This window comes from Phyllostomus hastatus, unplaced genomic scaffold, assembly GCF_019186645.2.
Source record: "Phyllostomus hastatus isolate PE091 unplaced genomic scaffold, TTU_PhHast_1.1 phas_scaffold_78, whole genome shotgun sequence".
NCBI lineage: Eukaryota > Metazoa > Chordata > Mammalia > Chiroptera > Phyllostomidae > Phyllostomus > Phyllostomus hastatus.
In genome coordinates, this window is record NW_025334041.1 from 68163688 (window position 1) to 68177853 (window position 14166).

At 39.8% G+C, this 14166-nt stretch overlaps 1 protein-coding gene across 4 annotated transcripts in view; it reads right to left on the reverse strand.

The window, feature by feature from the left end:
* AFF3 (AF4/FMR2 family member 3) overlaps positions 1–14166 on the reverse strand; it is a 544115-nt gene that overhangs the window by 440144 nt on the left and 89805 nt on the right. For 3 of the 4 annotated variants that reach the window (XM_045827774.1, XM_045827776.1, XM_045827775.1), the window contains 3 exons: positions 8763–8883; positions 7457–7769; positions 6942–7327 (listed from right to left, as the gene is read on the reverse strand). In XM_045827774.1, coding sequence (XP_045683730.1) covers positions 6942–7327; positions 7457–7769; positions 8763–8883 — 820 coding nt within the window. Of the gene's footprint in view, positions 1–6941; positions 7328–7456; positions 7770–8762; positions 8884–11194; positions 11270–14166 lie in introns of all 4 variants that reach the window. The other variant, XM_045827773.1, reaches the window with a different exon arrangement.

The window sequence follows — 14166 nt, forward strand, 5'->3', positions numbered from 1 at the left end:
CAAAACTGTAAGACAACTAATCTCTGTGGTTCTAAACCAGCCAACCTGTGGTACTTTGTTATAGCAACCCAGCAAACTCATAAAGGTACAACCATGATTCCTCATTACAAATAAAGCCAATGAGACACAAGGTCATCTGGGTAGCAAATGGAGTGAGAGTCAAACTCAAAGACAGTCTAGCGACAGCAATCACAGTCCTTATTCTGCTCGAAAATCAGCCCATTTATGACAGAGACATGGATCCTGAGCAGCAGGGATAGTCCACTTCCATCTACCAGAAAGGTATTGCTAACACTGGTTAATCACATAAGTAATTCCACTGCTCAGCCCAATTAAACCTGCTATTCAACACCCTGTGGCTTCAAAGAGCTCTATTTCAGTGAGTCATTCTACATTTTTATTAACATTTTTCCTCAACTCAAATCCTGTTGATTGTGTATTTCATTTAACTGGAGACACAGCTCAGGTATGATTTGTTCCATATAGCTAATAGCTCAGAAAAGTCAACTACACAGAGAGACAATTCAATCTCAGCCTCATCAATAAAATCTCAGGGCAGGGTGGGGATGGGGAGGCAAGCATTAAATAAGGGAGAGTCAGGCCACTCAGGCTTTGCTATATTAATCCAAGATCATCCTCATCTTCAAAGACTTCAGTTATTTCTAACAAATACAAAAGAACTTTCAGACTTTCATTTTCCTTTCTCCCACCTCATCTAGCACGGATGCACAAACACACACACACACCCACTTCCAATAATATCTCCTTTTCATTTTATTTGCTATTGCTGTTTCAGAGGTTTTGTAGTAAGAATAACATAGCCAATATTTACTGAATGCTTACTGCACTATCAGTGTGCTAAGCACGTCACATGCTTTGTCTCATTTACTTCTCCCTCCAATAACTCTCCTAAGCAGATATTATCAATTTCTCCCCTATGCACATGAGGAAACTGAGGCCCAATGAAGTTAAATAACGTGCTCCCACCTACATGGCTCACATGTAGTAGAGCAAGGATTTGAACCCAGTCCTTGCTGGTCTGCAGAGCCACGTATGTTCCACTGTGCTCACACATGATTTCCAACTAAGGGAAGATAAACTACAAAAGGAGGATTTCTCACTGGACTGTCCAGTGACACTTTTCCAGGGTGGGAGCATTGCTGGATCAAACGTCATCTTTTCAAGTGGCTCCAAATACAGAGAGGCCTCAGGCTCTTGATTAGTCCCAGAGCCCCAGGCTCTGATTAGCCCCAGGCTCTTGATCAACACAAAAGATTGTAGTTTAAGGGAAAACAGCCTTAATACGTCCAGATGCTTTCTGAGAGAGAAAGCTTTATGAGAACCGAGGAAATATGCAGGGAAAACTGAGTGGGGCTTGCTAACAGCTTCTCCCTGGGGCCCGGGTCCTGTTCACAATGCCTCCAGCACTGGGAGCCACCTCCTTCCTACCTTACAGCTAGAACACTACTCTGCAGGAGCCCTGAGGGAAAGCGGATGGAACAGGGCACCAGCACCTTCACACCATAGGACACATTTTAATTTGCATTCTTCAAATTTTTCTGCAATTAAGTGCCCTATCTTAAGGACCCTGCTGGCTACATATAAAAGTACTAAAAAATATGGAAACATTTCCACTTGCCAGCCTTCATGATGACCTTCAGAATGACCCCTCTACAATAAGGAAAACAAGTACTTTCATCCAGCATCTGAGATCAAAGTTTTGAGTCTTCACTCTTCTCAGGCTACACAGCACAAGCTGCCCACATTCTCAGGAAGAGAACAGAGTGTGTGCATTGTGTGGACAGGAGGATGTGCAGAACACAACCACCGGTGCTGTTATGAAGTCACCTGGACAGCAGGACGTGGCTTTTGTCTGCAATGGGTGAAGGAGAATGGAGATGAGGGTGATGGGGAGGATGGGTCTACAACAGACAGGGAAACTGAGTCTCCAGGCTAGCCACTCACCCTCATTTCATCAATGCACAATCAAACAGCATAGCTGGATTTGAAAACATTAGACATCTCAAACGTAATTAAGAACTTTGGACTGGCACAAATATGTAACGTACACATTGCTTTGCAGATGCCTTTTTTGTCCGACAGGCTGGTGCCAACTTTAATGTGGAAGAAATCCATTTTCATACAAAGGTAACCAAGAGTGACAGGAAATAGGAAGCCTACACCATTTATCTTCTATGAACATAAAAAAAATCAGTTAATTGCTTTTCTAGGAAGCTATTTTGTAGAATCACTGTACTTTATGTTCTTATTCCTCGTATAAATAGTGATTTTAAAATGTCCATCATGAAAACACAATGATTAATCAATACATCTTAAACTATTTAATTATTTATATTAACAAATAAAATTTTGATCAACCAAAAATCGTTACTCTGTTTTTGACGATGAATTCTCAACCACGATGAAAACTCCTCATACACAGTCTATTCACAGAAATTCGGATTTAGGTGTTTCTTTCCTTATCACTAAGCAAGGGCAGCAGCCACTGGTTTCCTTCTTTCTCTGGCTTTTCAAATGCATTCTATTTACAACCATCAGAGCCCTCTGCAAGAGTAGTTTCAAATCACAGCTATTTATTAAATTAACAGCTAACAGAGACTAAACTGTGTATGTTTTGGAATACTACTGCTGAAACTGTAATCTTGCCAAACAATTTCACAGCCTCTGAGACCCATACTTTGTCTCGATAGTATTGCATATTAGACTGTTTCATAGTATTGGCTCATTTTTGCCTTGCCTACATCACCTAGCATCATTGTTAAATTCTATCAAGTTTGAGGTTAATATAAAGCACTCTTTTCAAATCTAAAATTATCATTTTAATAATAATTTATTATTGTTCCATGAGCCAAAGACAGATACACCAGGAAGCTAATGACACAGATGCTTCAGGGCCTCCTGAATAGAGGTTTCTCCAAGGTTCCAGGAGGGGACCTAGCAATGAGCTAATACATGATTTTGGAAAAATTTCTAGTGCAACATGTTTTCCTATTCTGTTTTTTCTAAAGAGGACTCCCAAAACAGTATATATTGTGGGTCCCACAAAACCTGTATCTGGCCCTCTAGGTAAATAGTCTCCAACATCTGTATCTTGAATTACATGTTAAGGGCAAATATTAATTTTGGGTTTCTGTGTGAAACAAAAAATAATTCACATCAACTGGAAATAAGATTTAGTGTGCTCTACCCTAGAACATTCTAGAACACAGGCTTCCGTCATTTATTAAGTCCCCTGACTCTCACCTAACAGTAGTCACCCTTCCACCAAGTAGCACTCCAGGGAAGGCCCACTTAATGAGGGGTGGCATCAAGAGTAAAAGACTTGGCTATAACAACAAAAATATATTTTTCATTAAACACAAAACTGAGCTAAGAAAGGCCAGCCAGGAGGCAGGTGTATCAGTTAAGGAATTCCCTTGCGGTCTTTAGCTTCCACATCAAATTGCACTAAATTTTTCTACACTAATTACCTATTATAGAAGACTAAAGAATAACGAGAAATAACTTGCCATGGCAGCAGATAGAGTGCAGGTGTTATAAGGGAAAGAATGAAGAATTTATAAGAGTAAAATCAGGCAGAAGAGATTCACAAATTCTCAATTTTAAAAAATAATGTAGAATATTTTCTACAAGGATTATGAAAATGAGAGAATTGTCCTAGGGCTAGAAAGATAATTTTAAATTTAGTTTGGACTTTAAGTGACAGAAATTGCAAAGTATAAGCTACGTGCTGGCATTTAATTTACTCAATTCATGTTAAATTTCTTGGAAGCAGAGACCACAGCTTAGATTTTTAAATAATGTCTCACATCACATTATACCTAGGCATTGACTTGATTTTCTCATGAGGAACATACCTATACAATGCCACAAAACTGTATCTGTGCCTTCCCTGTTTTTGCCCTTCTTCCCTAACACTTCCTTTTAGCTCCCAAATTCTTCACACTGCCATAGTTTTGCTCTACAGCTATCATCTTAGAAAAGTATGGTCGAGAAATACAAGCTCCCTTCAGGTCATTTCCTCTATCAATTTCCCTAAAAAACACATTCTCTGATTCACTGGAGAACTACTGAGAGGATATTTTCACACAGGTGGTATATGTGTAAGAAAAAATGGGCATTGGTATTTTAAAAATTGTTTTATTCTCTCCAAAAAAAACAAAAGCAAATATTCCCTCAAAAGTAAAATCTGACAGGTTGATAAAATTCTTCAGTTTCTATGTTAATAATGTGGATTTTATTAAATTGCTTTGTGAAATGATATAGCTGCCAAAAGGTATTTAACTTCTTGGGAGTAAAAACAAATAAACAACAAAAAAAAAACCCTTTGAGTCTGAAGGTTGGGAAATGTAACTCACAGGTTACCACCCTGCTACTAACTGGAAAGAGTCATTTTGTTATTATGATAGTGGACTGATGAAACACAGCAGTGTTAACAAGATTCAAATTACCCTGTTTCGATAAAATGCAAAGCTTTCTGCTAAAGTAAGCACTGTATATCCCACAACAAAAAAATCCACCAGTTATAACTTTGTACTATGAACAACAGTTCTTACCTCTTTCCTATCAATTCACGATTATGCTCTTTGAAGTATTGGGTGTAGAATGTTGGGAAGACGCAGGCTGACTGGTTCAATGTCATTACACATGGGGAAGTGAAACACCTCCTGTATCAAAGCTCTAATTTCTGTCAGTCTGACTCTATCTCAGGCATTTCCTTCGTCTTGTGATTACCAAACACCAGTTCAGTACGTCATTCCCAATCTGGGGTCCTACAAGGGCATCCTGAAAGTGTCCTCATTATTAACAACACACCCAAAAAAACTAATAAAAACTATCTAGTTAATAAGCTGGATTGGTGATCAAACACGGCTTTTAACCAGAGCTTTGTCAGCTCATTAGATCCTAAAATAAAGAAATTATTATGAAATAAATTTCAAGTTTCTTTGGTACATAAAAATCATTTTAGCAAGAAATCAATCTGGATTAAAATTACAAAGGGATTCCTGATGGCTGCAGTCACCTCTGTTCAAGGATAAACTATGCTTTTTTTTTCTGGCCATTGTAGGTCATTTGATGACAATAACAAAAATTCATCAAAGGGCTTAATGAATTCAGTTTTGTAAGGTGGTGTCTACTTGTGTTTCCTACAAACTTTAAAAACATAAATTCTTGCAGAAGTTATATTTTTTTCTCCTATTAATTCCTAATGAACACTTTCTGGGATCCATTATAAATGAATTATCAAAAGAGTTACTGGTACATACATCATCTAATTTCCTCATAAGAACCTGTGTATCTCAAAGTTAAAAAAAAATGTCTTCTCTAACAGTAATATGTTAATTTCTCAACTGGTGCATGATGCTTTCTGAGATGATAGCTCAAAAATGGTTAAGTTTAGCATTGTCAGATACTCAAAAAGATATGTTAAATTCTTTGCCTCATTTGGTTATTAAATCAAATTAAGATACAAAAACTATTCTGGCCACATTCTTACTCCATCTTTAAAAAAAGAATATGCCAAGAAGAAAAAAAAATTGAACAGTTCTTAAGCACAACATTCTAGAACTCACATTTTATTTCAGTTAGTACACCATATCACAGCAAAAGAAAAACATGTGCAGTCATATTTCTTATTCATGTGCTCTTGACAACTGTCATCAATCAAGAATATAGTATGAAATGTGCTTCTCTAAAACAAAACTTCATTTTCCATCCAGATTTCTGTTCAAGTTACTAGTCATGGCCTCTTCGCTATCTCTGTGATTATGTGATTTGCTTGTTTTAAATTCTAATATTCCATACATTCAATCTTCACATTTAAATAAAATCAAAATGCAAACCAGGAGAATGTGAACTAAAAGGTTTCATTCTCTTCATATAACCTAAGATAACTTTTACAGGACACAGAGAGTCCTTACTGAATTAACACCAAGGAACCTGGATCTTAAATATTATTATATGGACGGGGCATCTGATACATTTGAATATTCACCATAATCATCAATGAATCATTTAAGAATTACTTTCAAAATCATTCTGAGGTTTACTTTGTAAAGTTTGTCTTGGAACACTTCAAAACTGACCAAAATGTTAAATTTTTGAACTCTTTTACATAAAATAATTATCTTGCTTACATACTAAAAATTGTAGCTTTTTGGAAGATTTTTAAAGCTTTTATTTATTTTAGAGAGAGGGAGAAAGAGAGAAAGAAACATCGATGCACAAGAGGAACATTGATTGGCTGCTTCTCAAACACTCCCAGCTAGGGACCTGGCCCACAACCCAGGCATGTGCCCTGACCGGGAATCAAACCGGCAACCTTTCAGTTTGCAGGAAACTGCCCAATCTACTGAGCCACATCAGTAAGGGCTATAACTTTTTTTAAAAATATATTATTTTTAGAGAGAAGGGGAAGGAAGGATAGAAATATTGATCAGTTGCCTCCCGCAGGCACCTTGACTGGGGAACGAACCGCAACCCAGGCATGTGCCTGACCAGGAATCAAATCAGCGACCATTAGTTTTGTGGGACTGATGCCCGAACAACCAAGCTATACCAGTCAGGGCTAAAAATTACAGCTGTTGAAGTACTTTTATTTTTAGTATCTAATATCTCCATCAACAATGGCTTGTTTACAAAATATCCCTTGAACAAAATTCAAGGAGACATTCCTTCTTGAACTAAATGAGACACATATACAATTACATTTGTTAGAATTTTAACAATCTGACTATAATCAATTTGACATTTTAAGAAGTCATTATTTATGAGTACATCCTTCCTTATGGACTGCTACAATCCTACTACATGAAGTCAATCACGCACTGAAGTAAAGAAATGTGAAAACTGAATTCACAACTGTGAGGTGGTCACACAGAACTACTCATGCATGTACGCAGTAAGGAGGAAAGACTTACCTCTGCTTGTTTGGGGATACTGAACTTGGAAAGCTTGGCCTTGGTTCTGGTGGACTCTGGCTTGGTGGCCGGGACTCCCCTATATGACGTGCAGTGCACGCTGGTTTCTGTGGAAGACTTAAGCTTTGGAGACTCATCAGGAGCCTGATCTTGGCCGTCCATTGGCCGCACATATGCGGTCGGTTTCTGTTGAACCAGGCTGGGTTTTGAAGCCAAGGATGGAGGAAAATTCTGAACACAGTGTCCACTGCTGCTGTGCTTGGCTGGCATATTAGGTGGCCTTTCCTGGGTCTGAAGACCTACCTCTAGATTGCACACTTGTTTGGCCCGTGGCTGCTGCCTGCCAACACCATCTCCAAGCAAGGTCCTGAGAGAGCCCTGTTGTGCTGAGTTGAAAGAAGAAGAAGAAGAGGAAGGTGAGGATGAGGGGCTTGACACACAGTGGTTAGGTTTTTTATTATGGTTCTTTGGATTAGCAGATCTGTTCAAATCAATCAACCTGTGTCCACGCTTACTTGCTCTCTGCTGGCCATCAGGTGGCGGGTGCCCAGCCTTCTGCCAGCCCATGGTGCCCCTCTTACTCTGCTGCACAGAGACAGCTGCTGGTGTGGAAGATGCAGTGCTGCAAACAGATGAGGGCTGGGGCTGGGCTCTTGAATCTGCAACAAAATGTTCGTCGATCTTGTTCACAGGAGCCTGAGGAACCCCAGGTTTGGGAACACCAACGAGATGACTCTGATTAGATCTATCAGTTAAAAAGTCTTTCATTTCGTCATAATTGCCTAAGGTATTCTGGATCCGGTTGGACAGTTCATCCCCCTTGTTAGTCTGGAGAAAGAAAAACACACCCTGTTGTTAGATACAACAGAAACACGGCAAATAATAGAGAGGTGCCTTTCTCAACCACAGAGCACTGGGTTGTCACATGCAGAATGCGAGCTGACGGATGAATCAAAATCGTCATCTCTGAAGATGTCTGAGAGCACTCTGCACTGCACCAGACCCAGAAAGCTAAGGGCCCTGGAGTAGGCAAAAAAGGCACCTGTCCTTGGGACTATGTGGCAGCTGAGGAAATCACACACTGTACTAGTGCAACTTCATAAAATGGTTCAGATTAAGACTCTCCAGGAGTGTCTCCTTTTCTTTTTTGTAGTCCCATTTGGGGCTTTTCTTGAAAATTCAGATTTGGCTCAAACTGTTCTTTTTCCAATTTCTAAATATGTAATTATTCTTGTCAGAGTAATGGTGATAGGCAAGAAAAGGCAGAGTGAAGTTTAAAATGAATATGGGGCTAAATGCACACGAAGCTGCAGGCCTAAACTATACACAGCTGCTCCAAGCAGCCTAAGCTAAGATACTACTGAGATCTGGGATGATATTCCATTTTGAAAAAGTAGCTATACTTCTGGCCTTTCTGTAATGAAAACCAATTCAAGTTTCTGTCTTATTAGCCCTATGAGATGACTCTGATCCCAGCATGATCCACATGTGACAGATATGTAACCCAACCTTTTTAAATAGTGTTTGTTTCCTAACACCTTAGAAAACATAACAAATGTCACTGACTTTGAAAATTAATGCAGAGATGAAGTCTATATTATTGATAAAAATTATAGCAAGTAACTCTCAATATTGACACCAAGATTTGTCAGGGAAGGCCTCATTCTAAGTGGCTGGGTTGTCTTTCCTAGGCCGAACAGGAGGAAAACTAAGTGAAATTTGACTGGTCAACTCTTCTGGTCAAGACTGCTATCCTGGGGGGACCAATGAGTGAGGGACCAATGAGTGAGGGGTGGAGATGAACAACAGAAAACCATTTACCTTGTAGGGTTCACTGAAGAGGGAATAACTGGAATTAAATGTGCCATCATCCTGTTGAGTTTCCTGATTTCTCCTTTCTCGTTCTTTCCTCCGTAACACATTTCTATCTGGTTCATAGACACTGCATCAGGAGAAAGAAAAGAGAATAACCACACATACACACACATACATATATTAAAGGCTAAAGTACAATCTCACACTCACCCAAGTGCAGAAGTCTGGTTCATGGACAAATGGTGATGATAACAAGAACATGGATCAGATTAAAACTGGTCTAATCAAGCAGTACAGGCTCAGGTATCTGATAATTACATTTTTTAGAAGGAAAAAAGTCCTTAGGACAAGTTCTAACCGGTACTAGACCTCTCTGCCTGTTATGTGAAAGAGGAAATATCTAAGCAACTCTGACAGCAGAAGACTGAAAGTAATCTTAAGGCAGGCAGTAATTATTGCAATGTGTAAATAGAAATTATGAGCACATTTCCTCCTATGACATAGTCTTCGAACATTATATGAGAATGCTCCTGATCTTTCCTTTTTTTTTTTTTGCATGACTGTGTTTCTGTAGTGATTCTTTCATTAACCAGCTCCCTAAAGAGCTGTTAAAACTCCATGCTGCAGTGGCTTTCACAGTTATGAGCCTTCTTCTGATCTCTGTTAATCAGTCAAGTCGTCAAACTAGAACTGAATCAATTCTTCCTTTTGATATATTCGACACTATCACTCCTCCTAACTATGAAAAATGTGCCAGGAGGAAGAGGTACAGGCAACGAAGGGAGAGAACGGAAATTGAATTATGGTGTGTCATCAGGGAACTCGGCCTTTCGTTGGAGAAAATTAATATCTCTTCTCCTAAAATGCAATTATGAAGTGACCAGACACCAGATAACTGGGAGGACTAAGGAAGAAATAGTGTTCCTTCCCCCCATTAAGGAGAAAATAAAGGGCCTAATTCAACTAATGATAAGGAAGTGACCCGTTTAGTGAAAGAAGGAAACACTTTTTTTCCAGCTCATAGATAAATCTGGCCTCAGTGTACACACAGAAGCAACACAACCAATTACAAAAAATGTGTATGTCCCTCAAAATGAGCACTGCCTTTGTTTCCTAGCAGAAGCATTTCATTTAAGTGACTTACTATCATTTTGCTTAGACCCCCCACTTGGTCCTTTGAGGGCAGATGCTCAAGCTGGGAGCAAGACAATGACCTACTGGCTGTGGTTCTCCCCTCACCAGTGATGTGAAGACGAAAACACCACATGCTGCGTCTGCACCCCACTGCCTCCACTATAGAACAGGATATTTCATGGTGGTGGTGTAAGGTTTAAACATGAAGGTAGTCTATAAAAAGGGCTTCAGAATGGCTTTTGGTACCCAAATCCAATGTATCGCTATTAAATACTGTTAATAGTGAAAGGGTCTGTGGGTTCAAAGAAACTTAAGAAAATAATAAGGTTTTTTGTTTTGTTTTGTTTTTAGCTGAATTGCTATCTTGAGTAAAAGAGAGAATAGAGAGAATATTTGTGTTATATAACTGTAGAGGGCACAAATAAAATAATCATAAAATAAATATTGCTTTTCCTCCTAGCTCTGTCCATTGGCCAGAACATACTTTAAATTCGCTGTCTCCTTGGCAAAGCTAAAAATGCTCCCGGTGAGGCTGTAAGAGCACCTAGGGCACTGCATTTAAATTTAAAAGTAGGGAATGTTAAAAAAAAAAAAAGAACATGTAGTCTATTAGCATTTTAATTCATCCTTAGTACATTACCCAAAGTTATTAGATTTGGGAGTCCAACCAGTGACCTTCATATAAAGAGAGACTGCGGCCACGGCCTAACTGAGAGGCTCACAGCTCTCACATTGCCATCACAAAGAACTCTCTGCGTGGCTATGGTGACACTTAAATGGCATAAGGGAGGCACAAGATGGAAATGACACTTTTATTCAAAAACAGGCTTCTAGTTCAATGGAGGGAATATAACTGTCCTGCCCTCCTTATGGATGTTCACAATATGAAACCCCAGCTTTCATGAACATTCTATGGATTTCAAATGGAGACTTCTCTAGACACATGACTCGTGCTATGGATGGATACAAAGTGGGCTTTCACAGAGAAGAGAATTCCAGTTTCACTGTGAACTTGCTAACTTTGGACCAATACCAGCATGTGCAGTAAGAAAAAAAAAGCTTGCATTGCATGCATCACACTCCTTCCCCTCGCCAGAATGTACAGCCACCTGTGAGGCACCCAGTGTGCTGTGCCCAACTCCATGCACAGAGACTCCCACAAACATGCTCCCTGCCCTCAGGCGGGTCAAGCCAACCAAACACATAAGTGATGCACGACATGGTCTTATGTAACATGGAGCAGGCAGGTGGTCATTTAGGGTGATACTGGGCTTCTGAGAAGGCCCTCATGCCCAAAATAATACCTCCTGCATCGGCTGGCTGATGACTGAAATTCCACAACTAAAGAGTCATTCCTCTGGTTTAAGATGTCTTCTCCCCTGTAAGAAATGCAGACACCACAAGAAGGGAAAACATTTAAACCTGATCAGTCCTTGTATTCTAGTGAGCATGGGCTTGTCTGCTTTTTTGCCCCCAAGGACAAGGAGGTGCAAAGGGGCTCCAAAACAGGAGGTGTGAAAAGAAAAGGGAGGGACGATGTGGAGTGTAGCAATGAAAACAAAACACATTTATAAACCCCACGCAGTTTGCAACCTGGCTTATATGTTTAAGACAAAGGCATCTAGATAAAAATAAAAATGAGCCCCGGCTGGCATAGCTCAGTGGATTGAGCGCGGGCTGCGAACCAAAGTGTCGCAGGTTCGATTCCCAGTCAGGGTACATGCCTGGGTTGCAGGACATGACCCCCAGCAACTGCACATTGATGTTTCTCTCTCTCTCTCTCTCTATCTCCCTCCCTTCCCTCTCTAAAAATAAATAAATAAAATCTTAAAAATATATAAAAAAATAAAAATGAATTAGGCAGATACCAGATTCACTACATTTCTGGGGTCAGAAGGATCACTTCCAAATAGGGAGAAGATGGAGGAGAGGAGAAACCACCTCCTCCTTAATAAAACTTGCTTCATTCCCCAACCCCTTTAAGTTTGATGATAACCAAAAGCACCCCAAGATGCAGGCCGCTGCTAACTAGTTCTCTAATGAGGTCCTGCCTGCATACCTAGCCTACAGCTTCTAATACTAAACAGGACTGAACACACCTAGGACCACCTACACATAGTATATCAACAAAATGCACTGGCCATCTTTTATGGGACCACCCTGGTGCTTGTGTCATGCAGTACCTTCCACACCATCAGATAAACTCAAAATGACCAAAAATGACAATCATCCCCCTTCTCCAGATGAGAGCAAAGGAAACTTAAGAGGGACAACACTTCCACAAGACCTTCCTTTCCAGAGGAATCTTGTCCCCTTCCTTGGTAGGCATCTCTGTAGTCTCCATGAAGCATTCAGCTCTTCCCAACCCATCCACACCTTACCCTTAACCACAACCCCCACGTATCATGTCACAACTAGGAAGTTAAAATGCCACCTGCTTAAAGTCAATGTCATTGTAATAGAAAGTCTGTACTTGCCATCCCCCAACTCTCCCTAAACATCTGAACTTAGATCTCTACCAACACTAAATGTTTTGATTCATAAAGACAGTATCTTCTCAACAGTGAGTTCACTAATTACAAGTGAAATCTGTGCAGGTACTCACAATCCTGGAGAATGCCTTTCTCTTGATTTGTTGCCATTGAAACTCAGAGCTCCCTTCTCTCCTCTGTTATTCAAACAATGTGAGGACCATGCCATCTGCTTTAAAAGCAAAGGAACCTTTCCCTTGACAGGCTGACAGGCCAGCTTTTCTGGAGCCTGAGCTACAGAGAATTCTGAATCCTGGCATGCCAATACAAGTATATATGCTAGACTCAATAAGAGCCTTGTGTTACAAGCTATGTTTCTTTGTTACTAGCAGATGGTAAAATTTCTATCATATGCAAAGTTGTTCCTGATTTCTGTGAAAATTACAAGAACTAAACTCCTCAAATGTATGTCACCAAATGTATTCATTTATTTTGCATGAAAGTGGAGGCAGCCAACAGCTATATTATTTATTATGTATTACAGATGTATAACATTCCAGAAAATGAAGCTTTTTAATAAACTCTTTTTAAAAGACACTTATTTTTAGAATTTAAAAAAAATAGCTGATAAGTAAAAAATGTAGTAAACAGTTTCTGATCATTTCCCATTGATTTGTTTTTAATCTACAAATTGAGGTATTTTGAAGGGCTCAGGCAAAATCCGATTGTGCTGGTTAAATAGGAATAGATGTCCAAACATGATCTTATTGTCCAGTATTTCCAAAATTAACGTATTCTTTCTTTTAACATTTTATTTATTTATTTTTAGAGAGAGGGGAAGGAAAGGGGAGAAAGAGAGAAACATCAATGTATGGTTGCCTCTCATGTGTCCCCTATGCGCCCCCTACTGGGGATCTGGCCTGCAACCCAGGCACATGCTCTAGACTGGGAATCAAACCGGCAACCCTTTGGTTTGCAGGCCCAGGCTCAATCCACTGAGCCACACCAGCCAGAGCCAAAATTAATGTATTCTTGATCATATGTTAACAGTATGGAGCTAAATAACAGTAATACCTTCGAGCCTGATGGCTTCTCCCTTACATTGAGTTAAAAACATCTGTTCCTTAATTATCCTTACAATGTCCACTGAAGAAAGACAGAGATAGTAGATATTGCTAGATTAACTTCTTCAAAGATCAGAAAACTTAGGATAAAAGTTTGATCATTAAAATGATGTCACAAAGAAGACCTAATGTAAAAGGAACAGCAATGTCCAAAGTTCTCTCTTCCTGTCTGTCCAGGCAAGAGGAAGTGCCCATGAGCCCAGCAGTGGCCACACTTGCTACACCTTTAAGTCTACAAGCCCAGTGTTAATAAATAGTGATCATGAGCCCCACAGCATCAAACGGGGCAAGCAAAGGGAAGCTATTCTTCGCACAGAAAGAACTAAAAGGAGAATACTGGGCTATTATAATTTTTTCATATTTCCAAAACAAAAGACAAAAATCAGTCTCTCTCCACTGCACACATACATGTAACATAGAAAACTGAAACAGAGGACAGATAAACAAAGAAATTACAGATTCTAATGTAAGCCAGATGGTATCACCTTTTTCATAAAATCTGATCCATTCATTGGCCTGCTCCAGTCTTTGCCCAAGCTGCCCTACCAGAGAGAAGAGTCCCGAGCTCATGCAGCCCTCCTCCAGCTGGGCCCCAGGGTTGACCCAGCTGGTCCAGCTGGCCAGGAGAGACAGCTCTCCTCCTTTCTGCGCTGATCCACATACAGCCTATTTAGACTTGAA